This window comes from Cyprinodon tularosa, unplaced genomic scaffold (assembly GCF_016077235.1).
Source record: "Cyprinodon tularosa strain WSP-4 unplaced genomic scaffold, ASM1607723v1 ctg952, whole genome shotgun sequence".
Taxonomy (NCBI): Eukaryota; Metazoa; Chordata; class Actinopteri; order Cyprinodontiformes; family Cyprinodontidae; genus Cyprinodon; species Cyprinodon tularosa.
Genome location: NW_024039732.1, coordinates 184137 through 207052, shown reverse-complemented (window position 1 = coordinate 207052; position 22916 = coordinate 184137). Strand labels below are relative to the sequence as shown.

The 22916-nt window shown below is 41.5% G+C and overlaps 1 protein-coding gene across 2 annotated transcripts in view; it reads right to left on the bottom strand.

Moving 5' to 3' along the window:
* The window catches only part of col28a1a (collagen, type XXVIII, alpha 1a), an 89333-nt gene extending 71242 nt beyond the window's left edge, over positions 1-18091 (bottom strand). Inside the window, exons 1-5 of one of the 2 annotated variants that reach the window (XM_038275320.1) lie at positions 17968-18091; positions 11776-11915; positions 4357-4922; positions 4246-4266; positions 4039-4098 (exon numbers count right to left, since the gene is read on the bottom strand). In XM_038275320.1, coding sequence (XP_038131248.1) covers positions 4039-4098; positions 4246-4266; positions 4357-4922; positions 11776-11902 — 774 coding nt within the window. In that variant the 5' untranslated portion in view covers positions 11903-11915; positions 17968-18091. Of the gene's footprint in view, positions 1-4038; positions 4099-4245; positions 4267-4356; positions 4923-11775; positions 11916-17966 lie in introns of both variants that reach the window. The other variant, XM_038275319.1, reaches the window with a different exon arrangement.
* Positions 18092-22916: the final 4825 nt, after the last annotated feature.

Below are 22916 nucleotides of genomic sequence, written 5' to 3'. Positions count from 1 at the left end.
TGTGGCAGAAGCAGTTGAAGACACAACTGAAGCTGCTCTGTTATGGAGAGATGCCCCCAACTTGTGTGGAAAACTGACCATCGAAGCACTATCTGCAGGGCTTACTTCATCATCATACTGTCTTCTCTTCTTTAGCCTGCTCAGCAGCTGCTTTTAACCATCCCTCAACATCCTCCACAAAACCATTAAGATGTTTGGTTCTAGATTCATACCAGCTTTTCTGGTCTTTGATCAAATCCTCTTCCGACATACATTCTTTTGCTGTATCATTCAGACTGCAAAATTGCACGTACACCTCTGTAAACTCTGTTGATAGTTTCTGGGAAACTGTACCAGCATTATTTACATCTTCCATTAGAGCATCCATATCCTTCATTATTCGACAGAGATGTGCAAACTTGGATTTCCTTTCAGCCAATGTCATGCTAAGCTTTTGTTCCATGCCTTTAGAAGTCAGCCTTACTGTCCTCTTAGAACGCACAACAGCATCACTTTGTTCATGCATTTTGAATCTTCAAATATCCCTCTTTTCCACAAGCACAATTCCAATAATCGTCATATGTGGTAATTTTCCTTACGAGAGCTTTCCAAATTCCTCAGAACAAGCATTAGCTTACAGCACTAATATGCAAATTTAGCTGAGTGTGGCTAACTCCTTTTGCAAATCCAGACGCATTTCTTACTTGTTCCTTCGAACGGAGATCCAAACTTGAGGTCAATACTTGCTTGTAGATGACTGAATCCACTCTTCAGGAAATCCACTGGGTTTCTTAATCCATTTGGAGCTCTTTTCTGACTATTGTGAAGCCACGTTGTCTGACGAAGTCACGTTCCAACTCGCGTTTCTGGTTTCAAACTCAAAAGATTTATTTTCTCCAAAAAATGCAAAATAAAACGGTACAAAAAATGAAAAATGCTTATAAACTAACTCTTTTAACTGATATCCATGTTCTTAATTCCTTAGACCTAAAACTGCGGTCAGAAAAGGTGAAGCTCCGTCACATCAAACACCCGCTGGCTTGCTTCCTGAACGTGCCTGACGTGCCAGACCTTCCAACTCAGAAATTACCTACAACAAAGATCGCTATTGCCACCTAGAGGCAACTAGTGGTACTACACATATTTCAATCTTGTCAATTCTGGCACTAACACTGTTAGTGAGTAAAGCTTGTTCAAGCTTCAGCAACAGCTCAACACATACTTCTGTAGCATAGCGTAGCATGCAGTCCATCCTGTTAGCTTGACTTTACTCATCAGTATTGTCCCTAATCATCAACCTTTCTTTCCATGTCCATTAGAGGTCTTGAGTTTCATCCAGCTGCAGCTCAGCAGTCAGGGCAGCAACAACCAGGGGTTCCTTGTCTCAGTCTCACATCAGGGGTCCTCTTTATCTCAGTCATTCATAAAGACAGGGCAGTCCTTCTCTTCAGTCTGGCTCTATAAGTTCTTAAACTCAAGAGAATTGTGTTGCAAAAGGTCTGTCTTGTAGTATTTTGGTTCTGAAAGGTTACCACAATGACCCGTCCTTGGTGATTCTGGAGATTTGGGTCCCCTTGGGCCTTGGTTCTCCACCACAGTGGAGGTCCAGGCCGAAGCCCAGCTTCATGGGTGAGGGAGAGGAGGCAAAGAGAGAATCTGGTTTTCTCTGCGATTTTGATCTGTCCGCACAGGGGGTGGGGGGCTGGCAAAGTCACACCTCTGTGGGAGGTCCTGTGAAGGCCTTGGCTGAAAAGCGAGGGGGCTGCAGAGATTCCACAGCTGATTCCACATCATCATGTCAAGATGAAATCTGGACACTGGTTCCCAGTGTCCAAAAAGTCTGATCATGGCATATGGCACATCAATGTGAATGGTTGCTTGGTTTGCCTCTGTGGGGACCCGTCCAGGGTGGACCCTGTCTCTCGCCAGTAGACAGGAGATAGGCACCAGCACCCCTCACCACGCTGGCTGGGACAGAAATGGATGGATGTTTCCTGCCTCTGCAGGTGTGCCCCACGGATTCTTATTAGGGGCCCTATTATTTCCATGCTTCCTCTTCTCCACGTTGGATATCAACCTGATTGGCTTCTTCACTTCCTGCACACATTAGAGTGGTAAGGTAGACAACAGAGGGCCCAGGCGGGATTGGATCCCCAGACTCCTGCACATGACTGGGCAGTGACCCGTCAGCCAGTTAGCTAAGAAGCATCATCAGCCGGGGGCAGTGTTGTGCCTGAACGCGTTCATTGAACGAAAGTTCATGAACTCGTTCATATTTTGGGCGAACGTGAACTGAACGTACTGTATTACTGCCTGATGAACGATATTGTGAACTCGTTCATTCTGGTGTCTGTGAACGGCACGCTCTCTCAGTTCAGCTCCGTTCAATAGGTTGCCAGATTTCTATAGAGCCCTCCAGGCGAAACCCCGGCTAAATCACACCGTAAACAGGCCTTAATATGTAGCGGGGAAAACACCCAATCTGGCAACACCAGCTACCAGTGTCGTAGCCTACAGCCGCGTGCGTCATCAAAACAAAATGCAGCATGGAGGCGACCGTGGAGGCGACAAAGTAGCAGTATGATCACTTAAAACAGGTTTATGACCAGGTGGTCGGTGAGGATGATAGCAACAAGTTTGCCCGCCGGCTTTCAGTAAAAAAATCCGCACTTCAGTAACCTTAAATTCCTACCTCAGCCTGGTCCCTCAGTTTGTGTTAGTAAAATGTTCTTGAGCGGAGATCTTCAACAGGGGATCCGCGACCCCTAGGGGGTCCACGGAGGTACTGCATGAGGGTCTGCATGGTTAGTTGATATTTTTATATTCCCCCCTGCAATTTTTTTCCCCACTAATTGAAATGTCTTTAAATACTCATTAACATGAAATCAACAGACTGCAGTAAACAGATAAATGGAGGCAGAAGATGTCTTTCAGTCATCAATGCTCATATTCAGAGACACACAGGAGCTCTTTCAAGCTGGGCACCGTTTCCTTCACAACACCTGTCCCATCAACCAGGAATCAGAATCAGAAAAACTTTAATAATCCCAGGGAGAAATTAATTTCTTTACATTACTCCATCTGTAATAGAGTGACTATAGGACACAATTTCATACAATATATATAGTTAGGGGGTCCCCGCTCCATCTCGCCATCAGTTTGGGGGTCCTTGGTCTGGAAAACATAGAAGACCCCTGTTCTTGAGGGTTTTACTATCCATGTAACTTGTTTGTTAAACCTGCCTGGTATAATTTTCCAGGATTCCTTTTTAGTATGTATTGAAATGGAATTTCAAATGGAAAAAATTATTAAAATAAAAAAAAAAACATTTGCACCTTAAAGACTACTTTCCTATTTTTCTTTTAATAATTCCTCATAAAAAAGACCATTCAAGCAGCACATTTTTCCTGATGTTTTTGAGAATATACTGTAGGGGTGAAAGCTGCAGCTGCTACTAGTGTGAAGTGAATGGACAGCAACAAAGCGTTAAAGCAACAATGGGGAAATCTGTCCCCTCAATGCTAATGGAAACCCTGGTTGGATAAGGATTCAAAACTGGATATGAAGATGAAATCTGACGCACAGTTTCAGTGTTACAACTGATAAAATAATTGCTGTCTGTGGTTCTACAGTAGGCTATGGTGTAATTGAGCAATATATGAAGAAAAAAAAAGAACTATGAACTAGTTCATTTTTTGGAACTGTGAACTTTAATTCAAAATTATGAATTATGAACTATGAACTGAACTAGTTCATTCTAAAATGTGTGAACTGAACTTTGAACTAGTTCACGTAGAAATAGAACTTTCCCAACACTGGCCGGGGGCATAGTGAGGACCCCACACTGTCACATTAGGAACATAGATTTGCTTTCCTCATTCAGTCATCAGTTCATCATCTTATTCAAACTAACTGATGTCATTTCCTGTTTACTGACTTGCTGTTTTATTTTTTTGTTGTTGTAATAGAAACAACACCCATTAAAAGTATTAAATAAAAGTAGAATTTATTAATGTTAATTTTATTATTTCTTCACCTTTAAAAATGCCCACTACTTACTGGACTTCCAGGGCGACCCTTCTCTCCTTTCTCACACATGCAATCCTTTGGCTGCGGGCACTGAAATAAAGAAATGGGTTAATATAATATTGAATGAGAATATGTTACATAGGCCAACATGAACTCTTTGATCTCTCTCATGAAGGTGGTTATGCAATAAAACAGATGCAGAGACCGACAAAAAAAATTTGAGCTAAGGTTACTCACCCCAGAGGTCACAATCGTATTCTGCACGAAGAAAAGAATTTGTCACAAAACATTCAAACCATTTAAAAGTTAAAATAAAATCCTCTCCACTCCCACAGCATAATTACTCACTATTTCTCCCAGGAGCTTTTGGTGGAGCTGGCTGTCACTGAGGCTGAACATATGCTGCTGTGGGGGGGCGCTGGCGATGGATCGCAGCCTTGTTCCCATGGCGCTTGGTTTGGGCGGTCCAGACAGCAGGATGGTGAACACTCTGATGTTGTGCTGTTTGGCCTCTGCAGCCGCCGCCACGGCGCTGGGGCTGCGTGGGTGGTCGCTTCCGTCCGTCATCAGCAGCGCCACCCGGAGGCTGTTGGAGGATGTCTCTTGCTTAAACACATTGGTGGCATTGGTGATGGCATAGGCGGAGTAGGAGCCATGGCCAATATAACTCATCAAGCCAACCCTACTCTGGAAGACATCCAGGTCCTGCCAGTCTCTGAAGTTGTGCTCTACTGAGACGTTGCTACTATACTGCAAAGCAGCCAGGCGCAGGCGAATACGCCAGCCTGTAGCGTGAAGCTGCACTAGCTTGGTGCTGAAGCTCCGGATGAACTCCTTCTGTTGCTCAAACAGCACAGATTTTGTGTTCTCTGTACTGTCGACCAGGAACATGATTTCCACCGGGCAGATCAGGCCTGGGCAGAGAGAAAAAAAGCGCTCTGTTACATTTGAAAAGTACCAGCTCTACTGGTTAAACATGATGGAAAACTTTTTAAGCGGGGTGTACTATGTACGACTTTTTGGCCCTTTTTCGGGGCCGATTCTCCAGTCATGTGAGAATTTTTCGATGGGGCCGACTTTCAGCATGATGGTGCGTGGTGTAGCTGTACAGGAGGTAACGAGGGGCGATCAGCCTCTAACGACCACCTCCCCATCAGGAATTGTAAGGTCAGGAGAAAATCAAACATGTCTGAAATTCAGTAGGCCATCGTAGGTGGGCATAGGCAAATCGCTCAGTGGACAAACAAGGATTCGTCTTCTTCTTCTTCCTCTCAGAGGAAAACCCAGCAGCATGGCGGGGGTGCAATGAGTGAAATGGAGTTCTTTCTATAACATTGTCAGACCGTAGTAGCCATGTTTGCTCAGCCATGTCTTTGTCCAAATACGTCGTCTCCTTTTCTTTTTAGGACTTTCAGCAGAAAATTGCCCAAATATCCAAGGCAGCGCGTTTCACTCTAGTGAGCTTCATGTTGCTCTTTTAGTCGTTTGGCTTCCAGATAGACGAGTCCGAGTAGCGCCATCTCACTGCGGAGCTGAGTCCCACCTGGTTTTTAGACGTACAGAGTGAGCAGGTAGATCGCATCAGAGCGTCGGGTCGCACAGCGTGAGAACAAACATTGTGAGCTGTTAACTGTTGTGGGAAAAAAGTATTCAACTATTTACTCCAGTTAAATAAACAGAGATGGATGGATTTCACTCAGTCGGCCCTTTATTTTAATCTTTGCAAAGAGAGAACAGTTCATCATACAGTTCATTATTGCACGGTAATCAGCCCTGTTCTGCCTGGGCCCTGCCTGGGAAGAAGGTACGTCTTGTCTAAAAACACTCTCACACAGGGAAATTGTGTGGTCTTGAAAGTAAAACAGACTGATTGAAAACTTTTATAGTAAGTAAATATGGGAAATTATTTTTATGACTACAAAATTCACACCGACCGACAAAACCACAGGGTTTTGTCGGTCGGTGTGAGCTCCATGCAACGATTGAAATAAATCGTACAGTGTATGCCAGGCCTAAGACACTACTGGCTAACACTGAGAGTGTCCTTTATTGAAACACTGCTAAATAAGGCACTTCAAGAGGGTACAACCTCTACCAGTACTGGTGTTTTGGTTCATGAACTGGTGTCCATTTGGATGAGTTCAAGGCCATTCTCTTCCAAGTCAGTAAATAAAAAAATCACCCAAACATTTTTACAAATCTATGTTAAAATCTTTATGTTTCTATCAACTACCATGAAACTTCTATAATGTGTCTGTCAGGGTCATAAGGCCATGGTACCTTTCTCTGACAGGTCGTCTATCAGTTGCAAGTCAACACAGAAACGTACAATCACCAATTAAGCTAGTAGTCAGAGTCCCTAGAGTCCACGCATGCACAGGGAGAATATGCCATCCTGATGCAGAAAGACGCTAGGCCAGGGATCCAAGCAAAGAAGGTCCATTGTAAATGGAAAGCTTGATTTCCTGCTAAATTAAGCTAAAATAATAATTAAGTGTAATAACAGTTAAAATGATAATTAAAAAAGCCACTGAGAAGTAGACACTGGAGCTCTGCAAATGTTTACACCAGGGTTGCTCAGTGCAGCATTCTGTCGGCTGGAAAGCGGAACTTGAGCTCAGAGTGATTCTATCGGAGGATAGTGCACCGGTGATGCCCAGCTGTGGGAGAAGCGAGAAGTGGGAGACGGCGTGCAGATTGATCTTCTAAAACTTGAAACTCAGCAAAAGTCTGGCCAAGTAGAGCTGTTTTAAGTGAAGGCCAAAGCAGAAACAGGGATGGCTGGTTGGAGAGATGATGGCTGGAGTTACAGATACGCTCAGGGAGAAGCAGAACTCGTGACATGAAGGAAGGACGTCTGAGAGGTGAGCTGGTAGGTGGAACCTTTCATAGAGAGAACACATTCTCTGCCTTTTAGATGGGTCTCTGCTTTACACACCTGGGCCAAGTGAGTTTTATTTCTGGATGTTCTCTCTTTCATCTCTTTACAATGAAAACTGTTGCTTTCCATCTGTGGAGCTGGATTACCGATAGCTTTTCTAATATAGATGTTTATAGATCCGAGCTTCTATGTTCCTTTTCTGTCTGCTTCTGTCTCCTTGAACCCCAGTGGGCCTCAGCAGATGGCCGCTCACACTGAGCCTGGTTCTGCTGGAGGTTTCTTCCTATTAAGAGGGAATTTTTTCCTCTCCACTGTCGCTGTATGCTTGCTTGGTGTGAGAAATTGCTGAACAGTCAATGACATATGCAAAGGAAAATTGCAAGTGACCGTCTACTGTCTGTACATGCTCATCCAGATCAACCAAATCCCGCAGAGTGAATGAGATGATGCATCCGTGTGAGGTTGAGTTGAGGTTTTGAGGACCCAAATGCAGCGCTGAAGAGGCAGAGGTGAGTTTTTGTACATTTGATTAAATTACTCAGAGGCAACTGAGGCAGGAATCCATAAATCCAACATAAAAGTACAGAACAAACCACAACCATGGAGATATCTGGTAAAACCACGAGGAGTCAGGGAAAGACGAGTAACCAGCCCTGAGGAACTGCACAGGGAAGACTGAACAAAGACAGGACTAATGTGTCATGATCTGGCCTGATTCCTCCACCTTAATAGTTTATTTCATTCACCTGCCGTTTCCCTCCCTGCTGTAATTATCATTCATTTCTTTCACCAGTTTCCTTTTCCTTATATTCGGTTCAGCCCGAGCGATCAGGGCCAGATCATTATTTGTTTCCTGTTAGTCTGTCTGTTCAATGTTTTCAGTTAACTCCACGGTTCATGTCCTGGATCCTGGCGGCCAGTGTGTCTCGTCTCCTGCTCATCCACTGTTCCTCCCCTGCGGTGTCCTCAGGGTTTTGCCTCGGAACGCAGGTAGGATCAGTTTTTATTCCTGTAAGCCTGGGTCCAATGGGCAGACCAGTTTAAAGTTTCCGGGATCAAGTTCTGGTTCAACATCCCGTCTCTGCTACCCTCAGTCTGTGTGTGCGTGTCCGCCTGGTCACACTTGTAGACTGCATCTGCTTCAGGCCTGTGAGCTCTGAGTATTCCTGGAAGCCCGGGTCACTCTGTTCCTGTTTGGATTGGAATCTCAGAGCGTACGGAGGTCATCGAGGTTTCACGAACTGTCCCTGTCTGGCTGCTCTGATCAGCTTCCTGCAAGACCTCTGGGGCTGCAACACCGGGGACGCTCTGGGTGATGCGCGCTGTGTTTCTCTCTTACCTGTGTTTCTCCCACAACCAGAGAATCTGAGATTGTCCTGCAGCCGCTGCGGGCCGCAGATCCACAGCAGCATGCTTCTGTGTTCTTTTGTCTGTGTTAATAAACTTTTTGAACGTTCCTACTGGCTGTCTCACCGTGAATACTGGGTCCATCTGTCCCGTTTATGATACAATGAGCTGATAGGGAGCAGATTGTGAGCAGAGGATTCTAGAAGGAAGCTAGGGAAAAGGAGACCAACGCAAGAGGGCAAGAGAGGGTAACCAAGAAAAACCTAAGAAAACCTCAAATAAATCCAGAAAACACAACAAAATAGGAATTAAACCAATAAAGCTAGAAAACACGGATCAAAGTAAAACTGAATAATCAAAAGAAACAGAACCAAGACGGTGACAATCAGCTAGATAACGTTTAATCAATCTGTCTGCATGTTTTGATAGAATTATACTTAAGATTTCACAAAGTCCTCAAAAACTGAAAGATATTGGCCTAAACTGACGGAAGAAGGCGGAGCCAGAGATGCAGCAGGTCTAACTGTAGAAGGAGGATTAGATGAACTCATCCACTCTTTTAAACAAAATGCTGTAGAAACGTATCACCTACGTATGGCAGAGTGACGAGCATTTCAAACAGCGCTTTAAGATGGACCAAATCATGATGTGCGAATCCTTTAAGCCCACCTAGCTGCAGGTACAGGCAGTACATCCTACACAGCTTCCTCCAGATACACATCAACTCCTGAAAAGGATGTAACGATATCAAAATCTCACGGTACAATTTCGATATTGACCTCACGGTACGATATTTATTGCGATATTGTGGAAAAGCTCACGGTACTGTTAACCCCTTGAACCCTACGGACCCACCGGCGGGTCCAGCTGCTACATGACCTCGTAATGTTACCAAACCCCCAGTATTGATGTAAAAAACATATTTGGCACAGTTTGGTGACATTTATAGATAAATGTGCCAAAATGGCCTCTCCGCCTAAGAAATTTCTCACTAATACCATTCTAAAATAAATATGATTCATCTGATTGAGTCCAAATTTGGTATATTTTTACACAACATTTAGATTTGAAAGTCTGTACTACTTTTTTATGCTATAAATAATATTTTGGTAGTGTTTTGCAATGTTTATTTCAAAGAAAATTTTGGCGAGGTTCAAAAAATGCAAAATATTTTGTATTTTGTCCCTAATATTTCAGGCAGGGTCAAAGCTACAATGGTGCTGACACCAGAAAACCATTCTATGACATCTTACCTTTACAGACGTACCAAAAGTTTCTTCTTAAATCTAATAGCTGTGAGGCTATAAGTTATTTACTTTTATGTGTTTTTGTCAGGCAGAAATTTATTTATACCCCCTTAGGGTGTAAGAGGTTAAATAGCTCATGATAGTGTTTGTGATGATAATAGCAAAAAAATACTGACATTTTTTCTGCTTTTGCCATTCAACAGGCAATTTATTGTTGTGTTTATGATCATTCCAACATAAAACGCTGATCACATCGTGCTTTTAAAGTGCAAGCTGTAGTCAGCAACATCAATATGCTGTTGATTCTTCTGTGCAATGTTTAAGAAGCAACCAGAACAATTGTAAACAATAGGGAATTCCCTTTAAGTGCAAACAAATATTAAGTTAAGTCAGGTTTAAATGCACAAGGCAAGTAAAAGCAGCCTTTTAAAACTGGTATTTAGGAACATAACTTAAACTTAAATAAAATAGTCAGTCAAAAAGCCTTTTGAAAAAACACTGACCTATCAGTTAGCTTACGTTCACTTTTTCATCAGAAAGATAAAAAGATCTGCATTTCAAGAAAAAAAATCCTGAAACAGTCTGGCAAAAAGCCTTCTGAAAAACACTGAACTATCCTTTTGTCGTGATCTGGCCTGTTTGCTCCTCCTTAATTGATGATCTCTTTCACCTGTCGTTTCCCCTCCCTGCCTCATTATAATTTATTCCTCTCACCTGTTTCCTCTGGTTTATATTCAGTTCAGCCTGAGCATTCAGGGCCAGATCATTACTTGTCTTTCTGTTAGTCTGTCTGTTAGTTTTGTTCCTTGGTTCATGTCCTGGATCCTGGCAGCCAGTGGAAAGAGGGTTTTTGTGTTTGTCTCGTCTCCTGATCGTCCACTGTTCCTCCCCCGCTGAGTCCTCTGAGTTTTTGGCTCATTATGTGGGGAGGTTCAGTTTTTATCCAGTAAGCCTGGCTCCAAGGAGGAGACCAGTTTAAAGTCCTGCATCAAGTTCTGGTTCCACGTCCTGTCTCGGCTACCCTCTTCCACTGAGCCTGTTCATCAGCACCTGATCCTGTCTGCTCCTGTGCGTGACCACCTGGTCATGCTTCTGGTCCCAGTCAGACTCTGAACCCTCCTGGGAGCCTGTGGATGCCTGGAAGTCTGGATTCTGCCACCTGTTCTGTTCCTGCCTGATCTGGATCCTGCCTGTTCTGTCTGTTCCTGTCTGTTCTGGATCCATGACCAGGATCGGCTTCCAGCATGACCTCTGGGACTGCAGCACTTGGGGACATTGTTGGTCTGGACTGTTAAACCAGCTAAGTGACCAACTCAGATAATCTTCTGTCAGATGATCGTGGTCACTTACCTGTGTTTCTCCCACTACAGAGTGTCTGAGATTGGGCGGTGCCCTGCCCCCCCCGCCTACAGTTGCCACGTGCCACACATCCTAGCAGCTCCCCTTTTAGTTTAGTTTTTCACTAAATAATTGTTTTGAACTTGCCCAGTGATTGTGTCCTTGAATACTGGGTCCATCTGTCCCCGTTTCATGACACCTTTAGCTAATGTTCTAGTTTTTCTTTAGAAAGATCAAAAGATCTACATTGCAAGGGAGAAGAAGAGACCTCTGGGCATTTACAATATCCCCTGCTGTTGGAAATACCCTTTCACTGGGCACCGAGGTAGCGGGTATACACAGGTAGGTCTTTGCTAATGAAGACAGAATAGGATACCGCCCTGCACAGTCTTTCCACCACCTTCTCTCCTTTTGCGTTTTTTGACACGGCGAAACCAAAAAGTTTCCAGACATCTGACTTAAAAGCTGCGGGGCGGGCACGATCTCAACTTTAGGGTTGTTGTTTTCATCCTTACAACTATCGCCGTCGGCCATGCTAGCTTGCTTTGAGCTTGTGTGGACAGCATTCAATCCGTGTGCAATCCTATTGGCTTAAGAACGGTTGGTATGACGACGCAGCGCAAAGGATCATGGTCTATGTAGTTAACAATGATTTGTTCCGCGGGACTGTGTTTAATGTTCTTGCTTTTTGACGGACACCTGTCCTTTTATTATTGTAATCCAACCACGACGATATCGAGACACGTTTACCACCGCGATAGCACGATAATGTCAATATCGTTACATCCCTATTGAAGAATTGAGAATCTCTGCGGTTTGAAAGTTGCATTTTCCTAAACTGCGATTTTATTGCAAATGAAATTAATTGCCCAGCCCTAGTTTCATGCTGCCTAGAGGATGATAATGTCAATATCGTTACATCCCTGCTCCTGAAGCATGTGAACTCAGACTCACCTTTGGGTTTATATTGGATGACCTGGTTGTCATCTCTCTGGCTTTTCCTCTTTCTGTGTTGGCATCTGATTGGGCATGACAGCACAAGACTGAGAGCGAATATCTTTACAAGCTCCGGCACATTCATAGTAGGGTGGGCTGCAGAGACAGAAAAAAAGATGTGAGATAAAGTGAAAGATGGCAAAGCTGCAGTCGTTTCCTGTCAAACCTGCGATAGGTCAGTTCTCATGTTTGTCTAAAGCAGGTTAAACAACAAATGGTTAATATAGAAACAACAGAGGTTTACATCAACCACAAAAACATCAGCAACAAGTCACTCCGAGTCACCAACAGGAAAACAGACAATAAAAAAAAATAAAAGTCTGTCTAATAATTGCAGGGAAATCAGTCCAGAGTTCTGGAAAAGCCGGATCAGCTCTAACGCTCAAACATCGGCTTTGGAACAACCATGAACAGCTGATCTGATGATCACAGGTCCGAGTGTTAAAGTCTATTTAGGCATTCATAGATCAGCAGGAGATTTTCATGGCTTCGGCAGAGAAAGAATAAACCAGGGGAAATACTCAAATCTACCGCCTCTGGTTAACAGTGGAGCTGCAGCATTCGAGTCATTAAAGGAGACCTGACTGACCACGAAATAGAGTCACTACGACATTTAAAACTGGTTGCTTGGACTAGTCTCTCCAAGTCAGGGCTGGAGTCTAAAACCAGAGTATAAAATCATCCCCAGATTTAAAACAAATATTTTAAGATAAGACTGAAGAGCATCAAGGAGGAAGCAAAGAGAGCTAGCTGTAGAATTACAGCCAAACATAAAACATTTGAAGGCCTCCAGACTCTGATATCATCTGAGTTTGTCAGCAAGGGGAGAGCAGAGCAGGGAAATGAACTGAAACTTTGACACATCTGGAAAACAGCAGCAATGTAGAAAATAAGACTAAGTTTATTAAAAGTAGAACCTAAAGGAAGCAGACAGAGGGAAATCAGGAGTGGGTCCAGGATTGAGCCCTGGGGAACTCCACATGGAGGAGGAAAGTAGATAACAGGTTTCCAAACACACCGATCAGTCCGATAGGAACCGAACTCACAGAGGTCTGATTGTGAATGAAGAAGGTCAACATTTTCTCAAGCTGTGGTACGTTTAGAGGTTTTCAGATGATAAGTGAACTCATCCACTCCTTCTTTTAAACAAAATGCTGTAGAAATGCATCACAAATATTGAAAGAGGCCTCGCTACTGGCAGAGTGACGAGCATTTCAAACCAAGAGTTAAGGGGTTAAAAAGAAGATGAGGATTAGAATAGAATAGAATAGAATTCCACTTTATTGTCATTACACTGTCACAAGTACAAAGTAACAAAGTGTAGTTTGCATCTATTCAGAAGTGCTATAAAGGATATTAATATGTATTTACATGTGTACAGAGACTATGTTTGCATGGACTATAAATGGGTTTTATAAACAGAGTTATTGTAAGAGGTTATAAAATACATATCTATGGAAGCTATATACAGATTATATATATATATATATATATATATATATATATATATATATATATATATATATATATATATATATATATATAGCCATTTTCGATACCACAAGGATAAAAACAAAGACTACAAAATTCTACAGAAATATTTTCATTAATAAATAAAATACAATAAATAAATACACTAAAGGTTTTATGCTGTGCACAATATTAAGCAAGCTTGATAAAAAATTTATAAAACTAAAATTAAGTGTCCCTTCCTTGGCTATGCTTTGCACACATAACAATGACACGAGCCAAACCGGTTAAGAAACAAAAATAATTCTCAGCAGCTGCACCTGTTACAAAAAAAAGTCTGAAACTGAAAAGAGCACAGAATTATTCATCACACAGTGTTCAGAAAGTGCATTGTCCTCTATTCTGCACTTTAGATGAATGACTGTTTAGGTGCCACTGGTGGTAGCACTGTATCCATACTTTTGAAAATTAGTATTGTATCCGGATACAACGTTTCAGTATCGATACTTTTTTGAGTATCGATATTTTTGACAACCCTAATATATATATCACACCAGGCAGGACCCCCGATGCAGACTGTGCAAAGATGCCTCTGAAACAATAAAGCACATAACAGCAGGGTGTAAAATGCAGGCAGGAAGTGCATACATGGAACGCCACAACCAGGTAGCTGTCATAGTGTACAGGAACATCTGCCATGAGTGTGGGCTGGAAGTCCCAAGGTCAAAATGGAAGACACCTCCTAAGGTAGTTGAGAATGACCGAGCTAAGATCCTGTTGGACTTCAAGATCCAGACTGACCAACAGGTGATGGCTAACCAACCAGACATCGTGTTGATCGACAAACAGCAGAAGAAGGCAGTAGTGATAGATGTGGCAATCCCAAGCGACAGCAACATCAAGAAGAAAGAACACGAGAAGCTTGAGAAATACCAAGGACTGAAGGAGGAGCTAGAAAAGATGTGGAAAGTGAGAGCAGCAGTGGTGCCAGTGGTAATTGGAGCACTGGGGGCTGTGACCCCCAAACTGGGAGAGTGGCTACAGCCATCGGCGTCGCCAGACCCCATTTACTGGGGCACATGCCCCAGTATAAATGAGCTGTGCCCCAGTATAAATCTCATGAATATTTGCAACAGTGATACATTTTTTTAATGCATCAATTTAGATAATTCCAACGGGAGGAGACGTATATTTCTACTCCAAATTGAGGATGTATTAGCGCCCCCACGTCAGCGCATGTCACTGCATGAACTGCAGGTAAATTAACACGCTGCTTTCAACTGAGTTGGATGGGACACTGTGCGGCCGCGATGCATTTCTTTTTTTTTTTATTGACAAGTAAGAAACGTTGTTCTGGTAACCTTTCTTACCTGTCAATTTTATTATTTTCCCAGTGAAACCACATGATTTATAGGCTACTAACTGAAAATGACTGCATCGGTTTGTAGATGGATATCAGGAAATTCCTCACACGAAGCAGAGACAGGGAAGCAGTAAAACAAGATGAGAGAGAGGGAGGTAAGGTCCCGTGATGAATTAGTGATTTAAGCTAAGCAGTTACATTAGGAACGTTATAAGCAATATGATTGATATTTACATAATTATAAATTTTAATTTTTTAATGTTTGCTGTAGAGGTGCTGGAGTAGGAAAGGGAGGAGGAGGCGAGACTGACAGGCAAGAGACAGGTGAAGGACAGCAGAGAGACAGGAGAGAGACAGGTGAGAGACAGGACCATGAAGGTGATGAGGGAGCAACAACCAGCGTCCACAAACAAGAAGGGGACATTAGTGACTTAGGGGGAAACATGATGGTCCTAAACAAGTGAAGTTGTCCCACTATGCCCAGGACAAATTTGGAGTAAAAAAACGTTCATTTAATTCAAAATGGTTTGAAAGCTTTTCCTGGTTGAAAAAGAAATCCTTGTCACCAAGGATATGCAGTGTGTTTTCAACTTGCTTGATAATACCATGTTCCCCACACTAACGCAGGTCATCCAGATCTCCTCACCATCCCAGTCTACAGCTGGAGGTGTGAAAGGTCATTCAGTGTGTTGAGAAGGATCCACACTTGGCTGAGGTGCACAATGGGACAAGACAGGCTCCATCATCTTGCTATTTTATCAGTTGAAAAGGAAGAACTTTCTAAGCTGAGTCACAGTCTAGTGATTGACCGCTTTGCAAAAATGAAAAATAGGAGGTACACTTTAATGCTCATAAAATAAAAGAAAAGCTTAGTTCAGGTTGAGTTAAACTTTCCCCTGAACTAAAACTCTGAAACCTAGAAATTAATGATTACTCCAGAATGTGTATAAGGAAACGTTTTATTTCTAAAGTTGGTGATGTCTTATTTTTTATAGCTGCAATGTTGAAAATGTTCATGTTTGTTAAAACAAATATGCTCTTACACTCATTATTATCTCAACTGGTAATTTTGGTAGGAATTTATCAGGGTGGGGCAGTGTGCTTGTCTGTATTTATGTATGGCAGGAGGGGCATATGCGGTAGGGGCCAGTGCCCCAGTAAAGCTTTGTGCCTAGCAACGCCCCTGGCTACAGCAGATTCCAGGTAAAACATCAGAGGTCTCTGTCCAGAAGAGCGCAGTCCTAGGAACAGCTAAGATACTGCGCAGAACCCTCAAACTCCCAGGCCTCTGGTAGAGGACCCCAGCTTGAGGATGACACATGAGAAAAGAGAACATTTTTTTTGTTTATATATATATATATATATATATATATATATATATATATATATATATATATATATATAAAAACAGACAAATTGGCTACTGGAACAAGACATAGATGGACTACAGCAGAATATATATATATATATATATATATTAGTGCTGTCAATCGATTAAATTTTTTAATCGCGATTAATCGCATAAATGCCTGAGTTAACTCGCGATTAATCGCATTTTAATCGCACATTTTTTTCCTGATTGAAAATCATTTAAATACTCTCGATGACATACAAAAAAATACATACAGGCTAGGTTTGTGCCAATGTTCTTTTTTTAAAATGAAAACAGGTCACAGATACTGATTTATGCCATAGAAACATATGGCAAGAAGATGGGGAGGCATGTAGCAAAAAATAACAAATATGTAGGCAAAAAAAAGGCCCTGAAAACAGGCTGATGTAAAAGACAGTCTTTACAGTTAATACAGTCTTTTGAACAAAGACAAGCATTTTACCCTACTGCTATAAAATTTAGTAGAGTTAACATTAGATGTTAATTAACCAAGGTAATAATGAACAATTTTCAATCAATACATCAAAATCAATAGACCGACATCACTAGATGAAGGTAGTCTATGCTCTCTAGAAAGTTACTTTTCAGCCTCTTAACAAAAATGAGAACACACACACACCCACTCACCCACACACAGACACACCCACCCACACACACACACACACACACGCGATACCGACCTGTTGCGTACACAGACGGCAAGAGTGCTGCTACGAGATTCCATTTCACCTCAGTAATCAGTTTTCTCAGCGTATTTCAGGTTGCTACTACACTCAACTTGTTTGTTGGTGGTGGGGCTTAAAGAAAAGGCACTAGCGTCACCCAGTGTATGAGCGTCTTTTTCCCTTGAGGAGCTCCGCTCTAGAAGCCTATGAGAAATGCATAGACTGGGGGAAAATAGCCCCGCCTTCCCGCAGGCTGCAGCGGGATGTACTTGGAAAAATTGTACCATAAAACCACATAGCGTTAATCTCACGTTAAAAAAATTATCGCCGTTAAAATGGCCTCGCGTTAACGCGTTAATAACGCGATAATTTTGACAGCACTAATATATATATATATATATATATATATATAAAAACAGACAAATTGGCTACTGGAACAAGACATAGATGGACTACAGCAGAATATATATATATATATATATATATATATATATATATATATATATATATATATATATATATATATATATATATATATATATATATATATGTGACAGTTTGAGCCAATTAGGGAGAAATCTTTATTTTCTCTGGTTTTATGGTGTCAGATATGTTTCTGAGACATTTTAACATTCTAAAATGTGAGGGATTGCTGAAAGCTCAATGAGTCGATGCAATCAGTAATGTTTTCCTTAGATAGAAAACTAGATCAGCAACCACCCAGCTAAACACAAGGAGGGAGAAGTTGATGCCTGAATCATTTTAGTTTTAAAAAGGTTCCCAAACAGGAGGGAAACATGAGTCTCCTGACGGCTCACAGGTCTACCAGCTGGAAATCAGTCCTCTCTCCCTGCATCCACCTCCATGGATGAAACATGAGCAGTTCTAGAACTGTGGATCTACAGCAACATGTTTGGGTGGTTAACAGGTTGATCTAGGTAGATCCTAACACTGTCCAGACCTTCTCCCTCCATCACAACCTGAATTCCTAATAATGTGGGTTTTTTTTATCATGAATAAATATCAGCTGTTATTTTATTTGATGTTTGATGTTTGTTGTTAGTCTAGTGCAGCTGAAACTATTTCTAACTTCTTCTATTTAGGATATGTCTGTATTCTCTGTTCTCTTTTCAAATTAAATTGAAAATAAAAGTGTTTTTTTTTCAAGGTTCATTAAATGTTTTACTGCAATAATAAGAATCATGCAAAAAAACAAACAAAAAACAAGAGCAGTGATAGATAATAAATGTGTTTTTACCTTTTGTTCATGAAAAGAAGCAGAAAGTTAATCCATGAGTGAGATGATGAAGCAGCCTGAATTTTTGCTCCTGCAGAGGCACACAGAGCAGAGCAGCACTGAGAGAAACATCTGGGAGGGGGGGCTGACAGCCACTTCCTGTTCTTACCTTCACAATAAAGCTCACATTTCTGGATTCTTATCTTTTACAGTAAACTTTTCTGCCTAGCCCTTATTTTTTAGGAATGACATCTTCTCAGTGTTTTTGTACCAAAGGATAGGATGAACGCTCGGCCTGCAGGGTGTGCTCCAAACTTGAGTAGGACTTAAACAGGTGTGATTGTGACACCTGGATCCCTCCAGGATGCCAAAGTCTGACTTCCAAAGTAAACAGAACGTAGCAGGGCAGGAAGGTCTGCCCAATCCTTTAACGTATCTTTTGTCATTCTGAGCTGTTTTATTATAATTGGAGGACGGAGGGCAAATCGAAACAGCAGCTGCTGAGACACGGTGACGTCACAGTGCGGTATTGGCTGTTGATCAAGTCCTAGTGCTGGATGCCTCCAGTAAAGCACATTCACATGAAAATTACTCTGAATTAAAAACACTGATCATTTATTGAACAGGATGGAATCATTTCATACTTAAAGGACTTTCAGAAGTTTTAATTCTGAATATGAGCGGATTTTTCCTTTAAAGTCGGGTTCCTCTAATTCTATTCCGTTTATTTATATAATGACAATTAGAAACACGTCATCTCAAGGTAACCTGGCATGAGCCAGATGGATCCACCTGTTCACTTTGATTTCTACGCAGTATCCATCTGGAAAGCCTCCTGTGATCAACTGATTGCGGCTCCTGCCTACCATGCCAACCTTTTAGCCAATCACAGCATGTTTTATTCACCGCGATTTTCATTGTGAATTGCTTTGAATACAAAATTAGTTAAAAGCCAATTTGATCAAACTCTTCAAAATGAACTTTGCTTTTCAAACATAAATCCAGCTGTGACATCATTGCATCATCTCATTTATTATAGTTTTTAACCATTTAATTTAGGGAATTACGATATAATCGGCCCCCTATCGGTATCGGCCTTAAAACTGAATATCGGACATCGGCCTCCCCACCGATATTTAACCCGATATTTGATCAGCTTCTGAGTTTCTAAAGTCTAAAAAAAAAAATAAATACTACTTATTCTTCCTCAAAAACTTCTTTTTTACAGACTTAAAAACTTTTAAAGACGAGGGAAAAAATATTGATACATTAAAATATCCCAATATCTTCATATGCTGATATATTGCCATTTAAAAACACCATATCAATCTCTTTTACTAATGAAATATTGCTATATGTCATCGTTATGCTACGAAATCCCCCGAAAATTCACCAAATGTAGCCATATTTTTATATGTTGATATATTGACGCGGTATCGATCTATTTTACTAACAAAATCTCACAAGAATTTGCAAAATATCACGAGAGTTTGTAACAGAACGATGAAATTTCACCAGATTTTGAAAGTTAAATAGATCGATACCGCGTTTTTAAAAATCTATTTGATATCAGCATATGAAAATATATTTGAGTATATTATTTTTCAAAGTGTCAGAAATGGATAACAAAACTGCTATTTTCAATGACTACTTATTTTTGTCCAGCTTTAACATCGGTATCGATATCGGTTATCGGCTACATGAGTTTTAAAATATCGGCATATCGGCCAAAATCCCAATATCGTGCATCCCTAATTTTATTCCTTCTTCTTTGTTCATAGTAGTTTAAAGTTTAGTTGAGTTTCACTAGTTTAACACACAGCTAGTAGGGTGTGTGTTCACAAACATCATATAAGACAGTCTTAATAATAACTGATTAAATAACATATTTACCACTCCCACTGGGGTGGGCAATACATTAATTAAAGTTACACAACAGCCCCTATGTCCTCCAGCAGATGAAGCCTCTAGCAGCATACCAGTAGAGAGAACTCTGGATAATGTAACCGTTTAGGATGAGTTATAAGAAAGGTAGAGCCAAGGAGAAAAGTCTCCTGTTAGTCTTTCAGCTCATTCTATTGTAAAAACCAGTCTGCCTTCCGATTCCGATACGGTGCAGTATCGGCTGTTGATGGTTCTTATTTGAACCATTCAGACCCTAATTAAAAGACAGCTTTCAAACATTGATAGTTACTACTTAAAGGTAAAACTGTGAACCTCTATTTCTTTCCAAATTTTCTTTCCAAAGGAAGTTAGTCTCCAATGTGTGTTTGACATCTCTAAAAGAACTTAAGATTTTAGAAGTTTAACTGGCTGGTTTCCAATAATTTCAAAGGTCATTTTTAGGTTTTGTAAACCCTTTTAAAGCATATTTAAAGCAATATACTCTTGTTTATGTTGTTTCCCCCTTGCTGTCCTACATTTTAACAGCTTCTGACCCAGTGGACCATCGTTTTTTATTTTCTAGGGTGAAGCAGTGGTGGAGCAGCTCTGAAGTGTTCATATCCTACTCAGCTGAACCCATTTTGTAAGTTATATTGTAACGTTATACAGTGTAAAGAGTCCTACATGGACACATGGACACATGTTATTTGTTCAGCTAATTAAAAGATGAGCCTTAATGAATCAATTAAACTGAACACAATCATATCCAGTCTGAGGTGGGTGGTTAATCCTCCCCCTGATCCACTGAATCATGGCTGGGAAGAAAAACACTCTACTTGAGATGTTTTGGGTCTAATCTTTATGGAGTCGTGTTCGCGGAGGCATCTTAGATCACTGTTAGAAGCTGTACATGGCGGAATGTAAAATATCTATTAACTGCTGTCATAATTCAAAGAGACAGGCTCAGTGAGGGCTCATGCCCAGCTCCTCACATAAATCAGTGCCGTCTCTGGCAGCTGTCTCTGAAAGCCCTGAGAAAAATGTAGTTATTCAATCCAAACTTTAAGGGTTATTGGAGTAAAAAGGGTTGAAACCTGCACACCTTGCCTTTTAAATGAAGCTGTCAATCTGCTATGGCTGCGGGAAAAAAATGGCCTCATGTCCGTTTGTCGAGGATCTTGTTAAAGAATGATCGGCACTTTTTCACAGAGAATTAAATGTTTATAGGGAGAGGATTCTACAGCTCAGTTGAGAGGATATGAGATCTATTTGTTTTTGATTGTTTATAATGAGCAACATGTGCATCATTTTATTTTTATTTTGTTATTTTAAAGTAATGAAGAACAACTGAAATTATTTTCAGATTACACATAAATAGATTAATTAATTCTGCGGGGGAAAAGGAATTACTTTAGGATTAGGATTCACTCGATGATAACAACCTACTGAGCCTACTGGCAAAATCTGAAGCCGTTTTATGGGACTGATAACCGCTAATAACGATCATTTATCATTTAGCTCCAATTCCACTACCCTCTGAAAACCGATCCGTGCCGAGCTTGGATCAGTTAACCATGCAGAGCTCGGTTCCTTACGACTGTTTTTCACATCACACTAGCACAGTGCCTCGCCTCCTAGTGGCGAACTACAGGTACTATCGCTCTCTAGAGGGAAACAAGCAAACCAACATGGTGCCGTCCGTAACATTCAGGAAGATTGCGGGGAGTCGGGTGAAGAAGGAAGCCGAACGAAGTCTAATCAGGGCTTTCAGACACAGGAAACAATGAAAGATGTTGAGGTTCATCTCACTGCTTAGCAGAATCATCACTGGGAATCGTGTGGCACGGTAGGGAAGCTAGGATTTTTATGAATCTCTGAAACTTCATGATAATAAGGCTGACTGTAAGGAGTTGACGCTGTCTGCTCATGCGCTCTTTGTTATCTGAGAACCGAGCCAGAACTGAACCGCGACGAGCGCTACTGATGAACTAGCACCATGTTAGCGCCGTTCTCGGCACGGTTTCAAAAGGGCAGTGTATATGGGGCTTTAGTATTTACTGCGTAAAAGAAGACAGAATCAAACTGTGGAGGAACCCATGAGATGATGCACAGGTCCTACCTGTTTGAACAAAGTTTTCATTCTTCAACTTCACCTGCTGTCACATGTGCTCAGTGTGAACCTGCTTTCATCTGTGAAGAGCACAGAGTTAGCCAATCCTGGTGTTCTCTGGTAAATGCCAAGTATCGTTCAACGTGTTGGGCTGTGAGCAGGACCCCTATGCGTGGATGTCGGGCCCTCATACCATCCTCATGGAGTTGGTTTCTAACTGTCTGTGCAAACACCTACACATTAGTGGCCTGCTGGAGGTCATTTTGCAGGGCTCTGGCAGTGCTCCTCCTGTTCCTCCTTGCTCACAGGCGGAGGTAATGGTCCTGCTGCTGGTTTGTTACCCTCCTACGGCCTCCTCCATGTCTCCTGGTGTACTGTCCTGTCTCCTGGTAGCGCATCCTGCCTCTGGACACTCTGACAGACATAGCAAACCTTCTTGCCACAGCTAGGAATTGATGTTCCATCCTGGAATAGATGCATTATCTGAGCCACTTGCATGGGTTATAGAGTCCGCCTCATGCTACCACGAGTGTGAAAGCACCACCAACATTCAAAAGTGACCAAAGCATCATCCAGAAAGCGTAAGGACTGAGGAGAGATCTGTGGTTCCACCTGTTGTCTTTTCAATTTGAGCAACAGCAGGAGAAATCGATTGTCAGTCAGTGTTGCTTCCTAAGTGGACAATTTGACTCCACAGAAGTTTGATTTGATTAAAGTTATATTATGCTGTTTACCTTCTCCCTTTTTTTATTGAGCAGTGTAAAATGATGAAGCCTAATAAAAAGGAAAGTTGCTTCTAATTAACAACAAATGTGGTTATTAAGTGAAAAACTGTTTGGATAACAGCTGATTGATTGAGCAGGACTCCTATGTCAGATCTTCAGAGAGATATTAGAAATAGGAGAAAATGGTGATTGAGACATTTTCTGCTAAATTACTCATATAAACGATTTGGAAACAAATTTGTGTGTATGAAT